We start from the raw sequence: 18,718 nt of genomic DNA on the forward strand, positions 1-18,718 counted from the left end.
TTTTGTAAAATCAATTTCAGTCCAAAATTTGACAAAAATGTCATACTATACTATGTCGTCTAAAATCTGATATTTCTTTGAATTTTTTTTTTTTTCCAAAAATGTGACCAAAACGTCATACCATACAATGTCATCGACCTCAATGTCATACTGCACTATTTCGTCCAAAATCTGACAATTTAAAAAAAAATAATAATTTGGTCCAAAATTTGACAAAAAGGTCATACTATACTATGTCGTCCAAAATCTGATAATTTTTTCGAATTTGTTTTTTTGCCCAAAATGTGACCAAAACGTCATACAATACTATGTCATCGACCTCAATGTCATACTACCCTATTTCGTCCCAAATCTGACCATTTTTTTGAAAAATAAAATTTGGTCCAAAATTTGACAAAAAGGTCATACTATACTATGTCGTCCAAAATCTGATAATTTTTTCGAATTTTTTTTTTTGCCCAAAATGTGACCAAAACGTCATACTATACCATGTCATCGACCTCAATGTCATACTACACTATTCCGTCCAAAATCTGACAATTTTTTTGTAAATCAATTTCGGTCCAAAATTTGACAAAAATGTCATACTATACTATGTCGTCCAAAATCAGATATTTTTTTAGAAATTTTTTTTTAGCCAAAAATGTGACCAAAACGTCATACTATACCATGTCATCGACCTCAATGTCATACTACACTATTTCGTCCAAAATCTGACCATTTTTTTGTAAAATCAATTTCGGTCCAAAATTTGACAAAAAGGTCATACTATACTATGTCGTCTAAAATCTGATATTTCTTTGAAATTTTTTTTTTGGCCAAAAATGTGACCAAAACGTCATACCATACTATGTCATCAACCTCAATGTCATACTGCACTATTTCGTCCAAAATCTGACAATTAAAAAAAAAAAAAAAATTTGGTCCAAAATTTGACAAAAAGGTCATACTATACTATGTCGTCCAAAATCTGATAATTTTTTAGAATTTTCTTTTTAGCCCAAAATGTGACCAAAACTTCATACTATACTATGTCATCGACCTCAATGTCATACTACACTATTTCGTCCAAAATCTGACCATTTTTTTGAAAAATAAAATTTGGTCCAAAATTTGACAAAAAGGTCATACTATACTATGTCGTCCAAAATCTGATAATTTTTTCGAATTTTTTTTTTTGCCCAAAATGTGACCAAAACGTCATACCATACTATGTCATCGACCTCAACGTCATACTGCACTATTTCGTCCAAAATCTGACAATTAAAGAAAAAAAAAAAATTTGGTCCAAAATTTGACAAAAAGGTCATACTATACTATGTTGTCCAAAATCAGATATTTTTTTAGAAATTTTTTTTTAGCCAAAAATGTGACCAAAACTTCATACTATACTATGTCATCGACCTCAATGTCATACTACACTATTTCGTCTAAAATCTGACCATTTTTTTGTAAAATCAATTTCAGTCCAAAATTTGACAAAAAGGTCATACTATACTATGTCGTCTAAAATCTGATATTTCTTTGAAATTTTTTTTTTTGCCAAAAATGTGACCAAAACGTCATACCATACAATGTCATCGACCTCAATGTCATACTGCACTATTTCGTCCAAAATCTGACAATTTAAAAAAAAATAATAATTTGGTCCAAAATTTGACAAAAAGGTCATACTATACTATGTCGTCCAAAATCTGATAATTTTTTCGAATTTTTTTTTTTGCCCAAAATGTGACCAAAACGTCATACAATACTATGTCATCGACCTCAATGTCATACTACACTATTTCGTCCAAAATCTGACCATTTTTTTGAAAAATAAAATTTGGTCCAAAATTTGACAAAAAGGTCATACTATACTATGTCGTCCAAAATCTGATAATTTTTTCGAATTTTCTTTTTAGCCCAAAATGTGACCAAAACGTCATACTATACCATGTCATCGACCTCAATGTCATACTACACTATTCCGTCCAAAATCTGACCATTTTTTTGTAAATCAATTTCGGTCCAAAATTTGACAAAAATGTCATACTATACTATGTCGTCCAAAATCAGATATTTTTTTAGAAATTTTTATTTAGCCAAAAATGTGACCAAAACGTCATACTATACCATGTCATCGACCTCAATGTCATACTACACTATTTCGTCCAAAATCTGACCATTTTTTTGTAAAATCAATTTCGGTCCAAAATTTGACAAAAAGGTCATACTATACTATGTCGTCTAAAATCTGATATTTCTTTGAAATTTTTTTTTTGGCCAAAAATGTGACCCAAACGTCATACTATACCATGTCATCGACCTCAATGTCATACTACACTATTTCGTCCAAAATCTGACCATTTTTTTGAAAAATAAAATTTGGTCCAAAATTTGACAAAAAGGTCATACTATACTATGTCGTCCAAAATCTGATAATTTTTTCGAATTTTTTTTTTTGCCCAAAATGTGACCAAAACGTCATACCATACTATGTCATCGACCTCAACGTCATACTGCACTATTTCGTCCAAAATCTGACAATTAACAAAAAAAAAAAAATTTGGTCCAAAATTTGACAAAAAGGTCATACTATACTATGTCGTCCAAAATCTGATAATTTTTTAGAATTTTCTTTTTAGCCCAAAATGTGACCAAAACTTCATACTATACTATGTCATCGACCTCAATGTCATACTACACTATTTCGTCCAAAATCTGACCATTTTTTTGAAAAATAAAATTTGGTCCAAAATTTGACAAAAAGGTCATACTATACTATGTCGTCCAAAATCTGATAATTTTTTCGAATTTTTTTTTTTGCCCAAAATGTGACCAAAACGTCATACCATACTATGTCATCGACCTCAACGTCATACTGCACTATTTCGTCCAAAATCTGACAATTAAAAAAAAAAAAAAATTTGGTCCAAAATTTGACAAAAAGGTCATACTATACTATGTCGTCCAAAATCTGATAATTTTTTAGAATTTTCTTTTTAGCCCAAAATGTGACCGAAACTTCATACTATACTATGTCATCGACCTCAATGTCATACTACACTATTTCGTCCAAAATCTGACCATTTTTTTGTAAAATCAATTTCAGTCCAAAATTTGACAAAAAGGTCATACTATACTATGTCGTCCAAAATCTGATAATTTTTTCGAATTTTTTTTTTGCCCAAAATGTGACCAAAACGTCATACAATACTATGTCATCGACCTCAATGTCATACTACACTATTTCGTCCCAAATCTGACCATTTTTTTGAAAAATAAAATTTGGTCCAAAATTTGACAAAAAGGTCATACTATACTATGTCGTCCAAAATCAGATATTTTTTTAGAAATTTTTTTTTAGCCAAAAATGTGACCAAAACGTCATACTATACCATGTCATCGACCTCAATGTCATACTACACTATTTCGTCCAAAATCTGACCATTTTTTTGTAAAATCAATTTCGGTCCAAAATTTGACAAAAATGTCATACTATACTATGTCGTCCAAAATCAGATATTTTTTTTGAAATTTTTTTTAGCCAAAAATGTGACCAAAACGTCATACTATACCCATGTCATCGACCTCAATGTCATACTACACTATTTCGTCTAAAATCTGACCATTTTTTTGTAAAATCAATTTCAGTCCAAAATTTGACAAAAAGGTCATACTATACTATGTCGTCTAAAATCTGATATTTCTTTGAATTTTTTTTTTTTTCCAAAAATGTGACCAAAACGTCATACCATACAATGTCATCGACCTCAATGTCATACTGCACTATTTCGTCCAAAATCTGACAATTTAAAAAAAAATAATAATTTGGTCCAAAATTTGACAAAAAGGTCATACTATACTATGTCGTCCAAAATCTGATAATTTTTTCGAATTTGTTTTTTTGCCCAAAATGTGACCAAAACGTCATACAATACTATGTCATCGACCTCAATGTCATACTACACTATTTCGTCCCAAATCTGACCATTTTTTTGAAAAATAAAATTTGGTCCAAAATTTGACAAAAAGGTCATACTATACTATGTCGTCCAAAATCTGATAATTTTTTCGAATTTTTTTTTTTGCCCAAAATGTGACCAAAACGTCATACTATACCATGTCATCGACCTCAATGTCATACTACACTATTCCGTCCAAAATCTGACAATTTTTTTGTAAATCAATTTCGGTCCAAAATTTGACAAAAATGTCATACTATACTATGTCGTCCAAAATCAGATATTTTTTTAGAAATTTTTTTTTAGCCAAAAATGTGACCAAAACGTCATACTATACCATGTCATCGACCTCAATGTCATACTACACTATTTCGTCCAAAATCTGACCATTTTTTTGTAAAATCAATTTCGGTCCAAAATTTGACAAAAAGGTCATACTATACTATGTCGTCTAAAATCTGATATTTCTTTGAAATTTTTTTTTTGGCCAAAAATGTGACCAAAACGTCATACCATACTATGTCATCAACCTCAATGTCATACTGCACTATTTCGTCCAAAATCTGACAATTAAAAAAAAAAAAAAAATTTGGTCCAAAATTTGACAAAAAGGTCATACTATACTATGTCGTCCAAAATCTGATAATTTTTTAGAATTTTCTTTTTAGCCCAAAATGTGACCAAAACTTCATACTATACTATGTCATCGACCTCAATGTCATACTACACTATTTCGTCCAAAATCTGACCATTTTTTTGAAAAATAAAATTTGGTCCAAAATTTGACAAAAAGGTCATACTATACTATGTCGTCCAAAATCTGATAATTTTTTCGAATTTTTTTTTTTGCCCAAAATGTGACCAAAACGTCATACCATACTATGTCATCGACCTCAACGTCATACTGCACTATTTCGTCCAAAATCTGACAATTAAAGAAAAAAAAAAAATTTGGTCCAAAATTTGACAAAAAGGTCATACTATACTATGTTGTCCAAAATCAGATATTTTTTTAGAAATTTTTTTTTAGCCAAAAATGTGACCAAAACTTCATACTATACTATGTCATCGACCTCAATGTCATACTACACTATTTCGTCTAAAATCTGACCATTTTTTTGTAAAATCAATTTCAGTCCAAAATTTGACAAAAAGGTCATACTATACTATGTCGTCTAAAATCTGATATTTCTTTGAAATTTTTTTTTTTGCCAAAAATGTGACCAAAACGTAATACCATACAATGTCATCGACCTCAATGTCATACTGCACTATTTCGTCCAAAATCTGACAATTTAAAAAAAAATAATAATTTGGTCCAAAATTTGACAAAAAGGTCATACTATACTATGTCGTCCAAAATCTGATAATTTTTTCGAATTTTTTTTTTTGCCCAAAATGTGACCAAAACGTCATACAATACTATGTCATCGACCTCAATGTCATACTACACTATTTCGTCCAAAATCTGACCATTTTTTTGAAAAAAAAAATTTGGTCCAAAATTTGACAAAAAGGTCATACTATACTATGTCGTCCAAAATCTGATAATTTTTTCGAATTTTCTTTTTAGCCCAAAATGTGACCAAAACGTCATACTATACCATGTCATCGACCTCAATGTCATACTACACTATTCCGTCCAAAATCTGACCATTTTTTTGTAAATCAATTTCGGTCCAAAATTTGACAAAAATGTCATACTATACTATGTCGTCCAAAATCAGATATTTTTTTAGAAATTTTTATTTAGCCAAAAATGTGACCAAAACGTCATACTATACCATGTCATCGACCTCAATGTCATACTACACTATTTCGTCCAAAATCTGACCATTTTTTTGTAAAATCAATTTCGGTCCAAAATTTGACAAAAATACTATACTATGTCGTCTAAAATCTGATATTTCTTTGAAATTTTTTTTTTGGCCAAAAATGTGACCAAAACGTCATACCATACTATGTCATCGACCTCAATGTCATACTGCACTATTTCGTCCAAAATCTGACAATTAAAAAAAAAAAAAAATTTGGTCCAAAATTTGACAAAAAGGTCATACTATACTATGTCGTCCAAAATCTGATAATTTTTTAGAATTTTCTTTTTAGCCCAAAATGTGACCAAAACGTCATACCATACTATGTCATCGACCTCAACGTCATACTGCACTATTTCGTCCAAAATCTGACAATTAACAAAAAAAAAAAAATTTGGTCCAAAATTTGACAAAAAGGTCATACTATACTATGTCGTCCAAAATCTGATAATTTTTTAGAATTTTCTTTTTAGCCCAAAATGTGACCAAAACTTCATACTATACTATGTCATCGACCTCAATGTCATACTACACTATTTCGTCCAAAATCTGACCATTTTTTTGAAAAATAAAATTTGGTCCAAAATTTGACAAAAAGGTCATACTATACTATGTCGTCCAAAATCTGATAATTTTTTCGAATTTTTTATTTTGCCCAAAATGTGACCAAAACGTCATACCATACTATGTCATCGACCTCAACGTCATACTGCACTATTTCGTCCAAAATCTGACAATTAAAAAAAAAAAAAAAATTTGGTCCAAAATTTGACAAAAAGGTCATACTATACTATGTCGTCCAAAATCTGATAATTTTTTAGAATTTTCTTTTTAGCCCAAAATGTGACCGAAACTTCATATTATACTATGTCATCGACCTCAATGTCATACTACACTATTTCGTCCAAAATCTGACCATTTTTTTGTAAAATCAATTTCAGTCCAAAATTTGACAAAAAGGTCATACTATACTATGTCGTCTAAAATCTGATATTTCTTTGAAATTTTTTTTTTTGCCAAAAATGTGACCAAAACGTCATACCATACAAGGTCATCGACCTCAATGTCATACTGCACTATTTCGTCCAAAATCTGACAATTTAAAAAAAAATAATAATTTGGTCCAAAATTTGACAAAAAGGTCATACTATACTATGTCGTCCAAAATCTGATAATTTTTTCGAATTTTTTTTTTTGCCCAAAATGTGACCAAAACGTCATACAATACTATGTCATCGACCTCAATGTCATACTACACTATTTCATCCCAAATCTGACCATTTTTTTGAAAAATAAAATTTGGTCCAAAATTTGACAAAAAGGTCATACTATACTATGTCGTCCAAAATCAGATATTTTTTTAGAAATTTTTTTTTAGCCCAAAATGTGACCAAAACTTCATACTATGTCATCGACCTCAATGTCATACTACACTATTTCGTCCAAAATCTGACCATTTTTTTGAAAAATAAAATTTGGTCCAAAATTTGACAAAAAGGTCATACTATACTATGTCGTCCAAAATCTGATAATTTTTTCGAATTTTTTTTTTTGCCCAAAATGTGACCAAAACGTCATACTATACCATGTCATCGACCTCAATGTCATACTACACTATTCCGTCCAAAATCTGACAATTTTTTTGTAAATCAATTTCGGTCCAAAATTTGACAAAAATGTCATACTATACTATGTCGTCTAAAATCTGATATTTCTTTGAAATTTTTTTTTTGGCCAAAAATGTGACCAAAACGTCATACCATACTATGTCATCGACCTCAATGTCATACTGCACTATTTCGTCCAAAATCTGACAATTAAAAAAAAAATAATAATTTGGTCCAAAATTTGACAAAAAGGTCATACTATACTATGTCGTCCAAAATCTGATAATTTTTTCGAATTTTTTTTTTTGCCCAAAATGTGACCAAAACGTCATACAATACTATGTCATCGACCTCAATGTCATACTACACTATTTCGTCCCAAATCTGACCATTTTTTTGAAAAATAAAATTTGGTCCAAAATTTGACAAAAAGGTCATACTATACTATGTCGTCCAAAATCAGATATTTTTTTAGAAATTTTTTTTTAGCCAGAAATGTGACCAAAACGTCATACTATACCATGTCATCGACCTCAATGTCATACTACACTATTTCGTCCAAAATCTGACCATTTTTTTGTAAAATCAATTTCGGTCCAAAATTTGACAAAAATGTCATACTATACTATGTCGTCCAAAATCAGATATTTTTTTTGAAATTTTTTTTAGCCAAAAATGTGACCAAAACGTCATACTATACCCATGTCATCGACCTCAATGTCATACTACACTATTTCGTCCAAAATCTGACCATTTTTTTGTAAAATCAATTTCGGTCCAAAATTTGACAAAAATGTCATACTATACTATGTCGTCTAAAATCTGATATTTCTTTGAATTTTTTTTTTTTGCCCAAAATGTGACCAAAACGTCATACCATACAATGTCATCGACCTCAATGTCATACTGCACTATTTCGTCCAAAATCTGACAATTTAAAAAAAAATAATAATTTGGTCCAAAATTTGACAAAAAGGTCATACTATACTATGTCGTCCAAAATCTGATAATTTTTTCGAATTTTTTTTTTTGCCCAAAATGTGACCAAAACGTCATACAATACTATGTCATCGACCTCAATGTCATACTACACTATTTCGTCCCAAATCTGACCATTTTTTTGAAAAATAAAATTTGGTCCAAAATTTGACAAAAAGGTCATACTATACTATGTCGTCCAAAATCTGATAATTTTTTTGTAAAATCAATTTCGGTCCAAAATTTGACAAAAAGGTCATACTATACTATGTCGTCTAAAATCTGATATTTCTTTGAAATTTTTTTTTTGGCCAAAAATGTGACCAAAACGTCATACCATACTATGTCATCGACCTCAATGTCATACTGCACTATTTCGTCCAAAATCTGACAATTAAAAAAAAAAAAAAAATTTGGTCCAAAATTTGACAAAAAGGTCATACTATACTATGTCGTCCAAAATCTGATAATTTTTTAGAATTTTCTTTTTAGCCCAAAATGTGACCAAAACTTCATACTATACTATGTCATCGACCTCAATGTCATACTACACTATTTCGTCCAAAATCTGACCATTTTTTTGAAAAATAAAATTTGGTCCAAAGTTTGACAAAAAGGTCATACTATACTATGTCGTCCAAAATCTGATAATTTTTTCGAATTTTTTTTTTTGCCCAAAATGTGACCAAAACGTCATACCATACTATGTCATCGACCTCAACGTCATACTGCACTATTTCGTCCAAAATCTGACAATTAAAAAAAAAAAAAAAATTTGGTCCAAAATTTGACAAAAAGGTCATACTATACTATGTCGTCCAAAATCTGATAATTTTTTAGAATTTTCTTTTTAGCCCAAAATGTGACCGAAACTTCATACTATACTATGTCATCGACCTCAATGTCATACTACACTATTTCGTCCAAAATCTGACCATTTTTTTGTAAAATCAATTTCAGTCCAAAATTTGACAAAAAGGTCATACTATACTATGTCGTCTAAAATCTGATATTTCTTTGAAATTTTTTTTTTTGCCAAAAATGTGACCAAAACGTCATACCATACAAGGTCATCGACCTCAATGTCATACTGCACTATTTCGTCCAAAATCTGACAATTTAAAAAAAAATAATAATTTGGTCCAAAATTTGACAAAAAGGTCATACTATACTATGTCGTCCAAAATCTGATAATTTTTTCGAATTTTTTTTTTTGCCCAAAATGTGACCAAAACGTCATACAATACTATGTCATCGACCTCAATGTCATACTACACTATTTCGTCCCAAATCTGACCATTTTTTTGAAAAATAAAATTTGGTCCAAAATTTGACAAAAAGGTCATACTATACTATGTCGTCCAAAATCAGATATTTTTTTAGAAATTTTTTTTAGCCAGAAATGTGACCAAAACGTCATACTATACCATGTCATCGACCTCAATGTCATACTACACTATTTCGTCTAAAATCTGACCATTTTTTGTAAAATCAATTTCGGTCCAAAATTTGACAAAAATGTCATACTATACTATGTCGTCCAAAATCAGATATTTTTTTTGAAATTTTTTTTAGCCAAAAATGTGACCAAAACGTCATACTATACCCATGTCATCGACCTCAATGTCATACTACACTATTTCGTCTAAAATCTGACCATTTTTTTGTAAAATCAATTTCAGTCCAAAATTTGACAAAAAGGTCATACTATACTATGTCGTCTAAAATCTGATATTTCTTTGAATTTTTTTTTTTTGCCAAAAATGTGACCAAAACGTCATACCATACAATGTCATCGACCTCAATGTCATACTGCACTATTTCGTCCAAAATCTGACAATTTAAAAAAAAATAATAATTTGGTCCAAAATTTGACAAAAAGGTCATACTATACTATGTCGTCCAAAATCTGATAATTTTTTCGAATTTTTTTTTTTGCCCAAAATGTGACCAAAACGTCATACAATACTATGTCATCGACCTCAATGTCATACTACACTATTTCGTCCCAAATCTGACCATTTTTTTGAAAAATAAAATTTGGTCCAAAATTTGACAAAAAGGTCATACTATACTATGTCGTCCAAAATCTGATAATTTTTTCGAATTTTTTTTTTTGCCCAAAATGTGACCAAAACGTCATACTATACCATGTCATCAAATTTTATTTTTTTGAAAAATAAAATTTGGTCCAAAATTTGACAAAAAGGTCATACTATACCATGTCATCGACCTCAATGTCATACTACACTATTTCGTCCAAAATCTGACCATTTTTTTGTAAAATCAATTTCGGTCCAAAATTTGACAAAAATGTCATACTATACTATGTCGTCCAAAATCAGATATTTTTTTTGAATTTTTTTTTAGCCAAAAATGTGACCAAAACGTCATACTATACCCATGTCATCGACCTAAATGTCATACTACACTATTTCGTCTAAAATCTGACCATTTTTTTGTAAAATCAATTTCAGTCCAAAATTTGACAAAAAGGTCATACTATACTATGTCGTCTAAAATCTGATATTTCTTTGAAATTTTTTTTTTTGCCAAAAATGTGACCAAAACGTCATACAATACTATGTCATCGACCTCAATGTCATACTACACTATTTCGTCCCAAATCTGACCATTTTTTTGAAAAATAAAATTTGGTCCAAAATTTGACAAAAAGGTCATACTATACTATGTCGTCCAAAATCAGATATTTTTTTAGAAATTTTTTTTTAGCCAAAAATGTGACCAAAACGTCATACTATACCATGTCATCGACCTCAATGTCATACTACACTATTTCGTCCAAAATCTGACCATTTTTTTGTAAAATCAATTTCGGTCCAAAATTTGACAAAAAGGTCATACTATACTATGTCGTCTAAAATCTGATATTTCTTTGAAATTTTTTTTTTGGCCAAAAATGTGACCCAAACGTCATACTATACCATGTCATCGACCTCAATGTCATACTACACTATTCCGTCCAAAATCTGACAATTAAAAAAAAAAAAAAATTTGGTCCAAAATTTGACAAAAAGGTCATACTATACTATGTCGTCCAAAATCAGATATTTTTTTAGAAATTTTTTTTTAGCCAAAAATGTGACCAAAACGTCATACTATACCATGTCATCGACCTCAATGTCATACTACACTATTTCGTCCAAAATCTGACCATTTTTTTGTAAAATCAATTTCGGTCCAAAATTTGACAAAAAGGTCATACTATACTATGTCGTCTAAAATCTGATATTTCTTTGAAATTTTTTTTTGGGCCAAAAATGTGACCCAAACGTCATACTATACCATGTCATCGACCTCAATGTCATACTACACTATTCCGTCCAAAATCTGACAATTTTTTTGTAAATCAATTTCGGTCCAAAATTTGACAAAAATGTCATACTATACTATGTCGTCCAAAATCAGATATTTTTTTAGAAATTTTTTTTTAGCCAAAAATGTGACCAAAACGTCATACTATACCATGTCATCGACCTCAATGTCATACTACACTATTTCGTCCAAAATCTGACCATTTTTTTGTAAAATCAATTTCGGTCCAAAATTTGACAAAAAGGTCATACTATACTATGTCGTCTAAAATCTGATATTTCTTTGAAATTTTTTTTTGGGCCAAAAATGTGACCAAAACGTCATACCATACTATGTCATCGACCTCAATGTCATACTGCACTATTTCGTCCAAAATCTGACAATTAAAAAAAAAAAAAAATTTGGTCCAAAATTTGACAAAAAGGTCATACTATACTATGTCGTCCAAAATCTGATAATTTTTTAGAATTTTCTTTTTAGCCCAAAATGTGACCAAAACTTCATACTATACTATGTCATCGACCTCAATGTCATACTACACTATTTCGTCCAAAATCTGACCATTTTTTTGAAAAATAAAATTTGGTCCAAAATTTGACAAAAAGGTCATACTATACTATGTCGTCCAAAATCTGATAATTTTTTCGAATTTTTTTTTTGGGCCAAAATGTGACCAAAACGTCATACTATACCATGTCATCGACCTCAATGTCATACTACACTATTCCGTCCAAAATCTGACCATTTTTTTGAAAAAAAAAGTTTGGTCCAAAATTTGACAAAAACGTCATATATAGTATGTTGTCCAAAATTTGACAAATAATGTCATACTATACTATGTCATCCAAAATTTGACAATTAAAAAAAAAAAAAAAAAGTTTGGTCCAAAATTTTAAAAAACGTCATACTAAACTGTGTCGTACAACATTTTACAAAAATGTCATAGTATAGCATGTTGGCAAAAATTTGACAAAAATTGTAAAAAAAATGTGTCCACATTTCAATCTCATAATTTTTAAAATGTTCCCTTACATTAAAGATTATTATTGTTTGTCTTTCCTGGATTTTAAGGCATTTTTTATGATGAAGAAAGTGAGGTTAAATTGTTGTATTGCTGATGGGACTGTATTATATATCTTTATATAACTTTAACAGTTTTTAACACGTGTGGAGAAAAAAAAACATCTCTTCACCTGAACTTAGTTGCTTGTGTTTCCACGGTGACAGAGAAGCCCAGCACTCCTGAGGTGTTCCTGCAGGTGGGATACACCTGGTACCTGGAGGTCATAGGAGCAGTGAGAATGGTTTATGCTTCATAAAAGGACAGTCACCATTTCTTTGATTATTAACGTGTATACTCACCCCAGAGTCTCCTTTGTCCTGAGGAAGTCAAAGCAGGGCTCCTCCATGTGCATCTGTCAAAATAAAAGCATGAAGGCGGAGTGAACATGAATTATGAATGTGGTTCAGATGTGAACTGCATGTATAAAAGCTGTAAATGACACAAGAGTAAATGAGTCATAAATAAATGACAGAGTGAACACATGAACACATACTGTAGTACGTCGTCCACTATGTGACAATTTTTGGTAAAAAAATGTTTTGGTCCAAAATTTAAAAAAAAAGTCATACTATACTATGTCGTCCAAAATTTGACAAATTCTTTGAAAAAAAAATGTTGGTCCAAAATTTGACAAAAACGTCATACTATACTATGTTGTCCAAAATTTGACATAAAAAGTCATACTCATACTGTAGTATGTCGTCCAACATTTGAAAAAAAATGTTGAGAAAAAAAAAAGTTTTTGTCCAAAATTTGACAAAAAAAACCTCACACTATACTACTATGTTGTCCAAAATTTGACAAAAATGTCATACTATACTATGTCGTTCAACATTTGACAGTTTTTGGGGAAAAAAACGTTGGTCCAAAATTTGACAAAAACATCATACTATACTATGTCGTCCAAAATCAGAAAAAAAAATTAGAATTTTTTTTTGAGCCCAAAATGTGACCAAAACGTCATACTTAACTTTGTCATCGACCTTAATGTCATACTACACTATTTTGTCCAAAATCTGACCATTTTAAAAAAAAAATCAATTTTGGTCCAAAATTTGACAAAATTTTTGTCATCGACCTCAATGTCGTCCAAAATTTTACAAAAACGTCATACTATACTATGTCGTTCAACATTTTACAATTTTTGGAGAAATAAATGTTTTGGTCCAAAATTTGACAAAAACGTCATACTATACTATGTTGTCCAAAATTTGACAAAAACGTCATACTATACTATGTTATCCAAAAGGTGACAATTTTTTTGAAAAAATGTGTTTGGTCCAAAATTTGACATAAAAGGAAAAAAACAATGTGTCCAGAATTTGACACTGAAGTCATAGGTAAGTATGTTAGTATGTACACTCACCACCATCAGCTCCATCAGTGCATGTTGTCTGAGATTCTTCAGCCCCGACTGGAACACAGTTGACATTCATTCAGATTCAGATTTAGAGTCATAAACAACAGCAGAAAAGACGGCACGATGAAACGAGATGAGACAAAAACAACATAAAAAGCTAAAGCTGAGACACAATATAAAGCACCTTCCTCTCTCACCTGGTAGTAGACGGTGACTTCAGAGTTAGCATCTCCCTTGTTGAGAGACTTGACTTTACAGAGGTGACTTTTCTGAGGCAGCTCCACCACCCGGAAGGAGACGGGGACCTCTGTGGACAGAGGCTGGTACTGCAGCTTCCTGCACAGAAACACAGTCGCAGAGAGGTGCAAAAGTGCATTTTTGCTCCAAATTAAACAAATGTATTGTTAATTTTCAAAATTGACTGTGTAAAGATAATATTGAACAGCAATTTAGTTTAAATGTTACACTTTTAAACATTTGTCTTGTTGATGATTATTTGTTACAAGACAGAAATTTACCTTTGACTTTAAATAATAATAAAAAATAAAATACACAGAAAGTGCATTTACGATGTGTAATAAGTGATACTCACTGGACAAAGTACTGCAGAAAATCCTTAGACTCCTGATGGAGGAAACAAACAAACATTAATTATTGAGGCTGCAATGGATCTATGGCTATGGATCTACATCTAAATGATGTCTTGTTTTCTTTACAAACCAAAATGAATCAGTTTGAATGATTTGTTTGTTATAATACTATAACAACTTATTATAATAAAAACTGAAAATATTCTCATTTAAGCTGAAAAATCAGATAATTTGTCAAAATTTGAAAAAAACTAAAAAAAAAAATTGTCCAAAATTTGACAAAAAAAAAGGTCGAAAATTTGACAAAAACACATTTTTTTTAAATTTGACAAAAAAGTAAAAAAAAATCAAAAAAGTTGAAAAAAAGTCATACTTTAGTATGTCGTCCAAAATGTACTGTAAGTACCACAGTTATATTTTCTGTGCATAAACATTCCATTCTCTCACCGCGCTGGTGAAGTTCCCCTGCACCAAACCCTCGGTGTAAAGCTCCGCCTTCATCCCGGCGACAAAGGTCATGAGGTCTTCGACGGTCAGGCCCTTCGTGACAGCCTGATACTTCTGAATGACAGACCAGCGACAGTGTTCCAGGATCAGCAGACGAATATCCCTACAGATCAGGAGAGAGCGTCAGTCCTGAAACGTTCAGTTACCAGAAAGAGGTCAATGTTCAGGTTGGTTTGACTAAGCTATTAGCTTAGCTTAACTTGGGGAAACCGGGAACCTGCCTCTGTCCAACATGAACAACATCAACCTACCAGAGTGATCAGACAGTTGTAATTCAGTATGTTGGTGGATGTGTGGAACAGCTCACTATTTTGCGGTTAAGAATCTTGGTGGCTATAGAGAACAGCTCATATTTTGGCGCTCAGTGTGTTGTTGGAATAGCTCATTTTAGGCCATCTCCACGTCTCTTCACGTCAACTTTCAAGTCTGTTGGTGCATGTCTGGAACAGCTCATTATTTGGCAATCAGTGTGCTGGCGGAGGTATGGAATGGCTCACTATTTGGCAGTCTGTTTTGATTGTGATGATTACAAGAGCTAATATTTTTGGCCGTCAGTCTCTACATGTCGAAGTTTAAGTCTGTTGCCGGATATAGAGATCAGCTCATTATGTGGCACTCAATGTGTTGGTGGAGGCATGGTACAGCTCACTATTTGGCAGTCAGTCTGTTCCACCACCTATCCAGGTTCTATTCCACTTGACCCGGTCTGATCGGTCAGGTCTAGACAGGGTCTGGCAGAGTGTTTGCAGTTTGCTTGAGTTTGCAGAACATTAAAGAATTCTACAGCTCCAGAAGACACAGATTCATCTTCAAGATGTTTATTTGACAGTTGTGCACAAATAGAAGGTCTGGGCATATGAATTCTTGAGCTGAGGAACTTAAAACTGTGCTGAAGAACTTCAAAATATGGGCTGAATCCATGTTGAAGACAAAAGTAAGGATGAAAAGACAGAAAACTTCAATCTCTGTTAGAGAACTTCTAACTACCATTGGTCCTCTTAGTGTACAACCTGCTGGAACTTAGTGGAAGAAGAATCCACGGCTTTTATCCTCAGATCAAAGACAAAAGGACAGATTTGGCATCAGTAATCCGACATTACATACCCACAGCTACCCTTACACCACCAACGAATGCACAAATGCAGCAGCCCGTGATGTCCGGTCTGTCCAAAAAGAATAAAAGCATCCAGGACAACAACCAGCAGGTCCAAAAGACCATTAAGAAGGATTCCGTCGTCCACGTCCCGAAGACCAAGTCCGGTACCACCAGCCGAAAGAACCATGTCAGGAAACTGAAGGAGGAGCGGGAAGGCAGGGTTTGCGTGCGTTACAAATGCGGCCTGATCAAGACCATGCAGTTCGTCCTGGGCCAGAGACCGGGCTGGGTCGAGGCGGCGGACGAAGACGGCGAGTGGGATTTCAGCTGGTGCGACCTGAGCTGGTTCAGGGACAACTACTTCTCCTACATGGAGGAGCACGTGAGGATAAACCACTTTCGCAAGTGCTACGAGCTGACGCGCAAGAACCTCATGGTGAAGAACCTCAAGCGGTACAAGAAGAACCTGGAGCGAGACGCCGGTCAGGAGGAGCTCCGCTGCGACTTCTTCCCGTGCACCTTCGAGCTGCCCAGCGAGTACCACATCTTCGTCGAGGAGTTCAAAAAGTGTCCCGGCAACACCTGGATCATGAAGCCCGTCGCCAAATCCCAAGGGCGAGGCATTTTCCTGTTCAGGAAACTGAAGGACATCATGGACTGGAAGAGGGACAGCAACCGCACCGAGGAGCAGCGGGACGGACCCCAAGTGGAGAGCTACGTGGTGCAGCGCTACATCGAGAACCCGTACCTGATCAACGGCAGGAAGTTTGACCTGAGGGTCTACGTCCTGGTCACATCGTTCAATCCCCTCAAGGCCTGGCTGTATCGAGACGGCTTCGCCCGCTTCTCCACCACGCGATTCACGCTGAGCGTCATCGACGACAAGTACATGCACCTCACCAACGTGGCGATTCAAAAGACCGCGCCGGACTACGACCCGGACAAGGGGGGCAAGTGGCTGATCCAGCAGCTGCGCAGATACCTGACGGCCAAACACGGCCGCGCGGCGGCGGAGACCCTGTTTGCGGAGATGGACAACATCTTCATCCGGAGTCTCCAGAGCGTGCAGAACGTCATCATCAACGACAAGCACTGCTTTGAGCTCTACGGCTACGACATCCTCCTGGACCAGAACCTCAAACCTTGGCTGCTCGAGGTGAACGCGTCGCCGTCGTACTCGGCCAGCAGCCGCGAGGACTTCGAGCTCAAGTGCCGGCTCCTGGGCGACACTCTGAACGTCGTCGACATGGAGGGAGTGCTGACGGGCAGGGAGAAGAGGGTGGGCGGCTACGACCTCATGTGGAACGACGGGCCCGTCTACAGAGAAGACGTCAACCTGGAGGCGGCGGAGAGTTCTTGTTTGACCGCCAACACGCACCTCGGGTGTGTCAACGACAGAGACAAGCAGCTCCGACAGCTGCTAAAACCCTTCCCGGGCCAGAAGAAGACGCAAGTATAGGAAGACCTGATTCGACACGGGCAAACGTTTCAAGATCACGTTGAAGAAGATCCCACAGAGACACGGGAGTTTTTCGGGAGTGACTTACTTGCCGAGTCGCTCCGGTTTGATGAGGATGTTGAAGTAGGTTTTTTTCAGCTGCTCCGAGAACATGGCGAAGACGCCCGGCTCGGCGCGGAAGTCCGCCAGGTGATCCACGATTAACCTCAACAGCAGCTGAAACAGCAGAGAACGTCATTCATCTTTTATGAAATAAATCTTTTGTTACATACAGTACTTTGTTTTTCAAAAAGTAAGGTCATAGATGACAGATGTCATTCTTCTATGGTATTTAACAGCAGATGTTGCGCTACTGCCATCTCCTGGTGTTAGAAAACTCCTACACTCCCCAGTCAAACTACTACTACTTCATTTTTTTTACCATTTGATTGATTTTAAATATTCTTAAAGCCCTAACTAAAGTGGAAATGTGAGAGTACCAAAAGTCATTTATATATTTATGAAATAATACATGTATATTCCACAAATATGCAGAACTGTACGTGCAAAATATATGAAATTATCTTATTATCACCAGCCAAACATCACCATTTTGCAAAATAGTCTGTATATGAACCCACTGAGTCTGTAGCAACTGGACTTGAAGTTTCTCTTGAGCTTCTTCAGGTGTTCTTCAGAAGTTCTTCAAATGTTATTCAGACTTTCTTCAGAGGTTCTTTAGGTGTCCTTAAGAAGTTCTTCAGGGGTTCTTCAGAGGTTCTTCAGAAGTTCTTCAGATGTTCTTCAGAAGTTTTTCAGACTTTCTTCAGAAGTTCATCAGAAGTTCCTCATAAGTTCTTCAGGTGTTCTTCAGAAGTTCTTGAGATGTTCTTCAGAAGTTCTTGAGATGTTCTTGAGAAGTTCTTTAGGTGTTCTTCAGAAGTTCTTGAGATGTTCTTCAAAAGTTCTTGAGATGTTC

At 33.8% G+C, this 18,718-nt stretch overlaps 2 protein-coding genes across 2 annotated transcripts in view; one reads left to right on the top strand and one right to left on the bottom strand.

The window, feature by feature from the left end:
• nrd1b (nardilysin b (N-arginine dibasic convertase)) overlaps positions 1-18,718 on the bottom strand; it is a 62,266-nt gene that overhangs the window by 22,777 nt on the left and 20,771 nt on the right. The gene's annotated exons all lie outside the window — the stretch shown is intronic.
• LOC310925705 (putative tubulin polyglutamylase TTLL9) lies at positions 16,360-17,760 on the top strand (the record flags this gene model as incomplete). The annotated part of the gene is made up of 1 exon (XM_083887720.1): positions 16,360-17,760. The coding sequence occupies one exon, from the start codon at positions 16,360-16,362 to the stop codon at positions 17,758-17,760; it is 1,401 nt and encodes a 466-aa protein (XP_083743846.1).

This window comes from Microchirus variegatus, assembly GCF_963457635.1.
Source record: "Microchirus variegatus genome assembly, chromosome: 4".
In the NCBI taxonomy this organism is placed as follows: Eukaryota; Metazoa; Chordata; class Actinopteri; order Pleuronectiformes; family Soleidae; genus Microchirus; species Microchirus variegatus.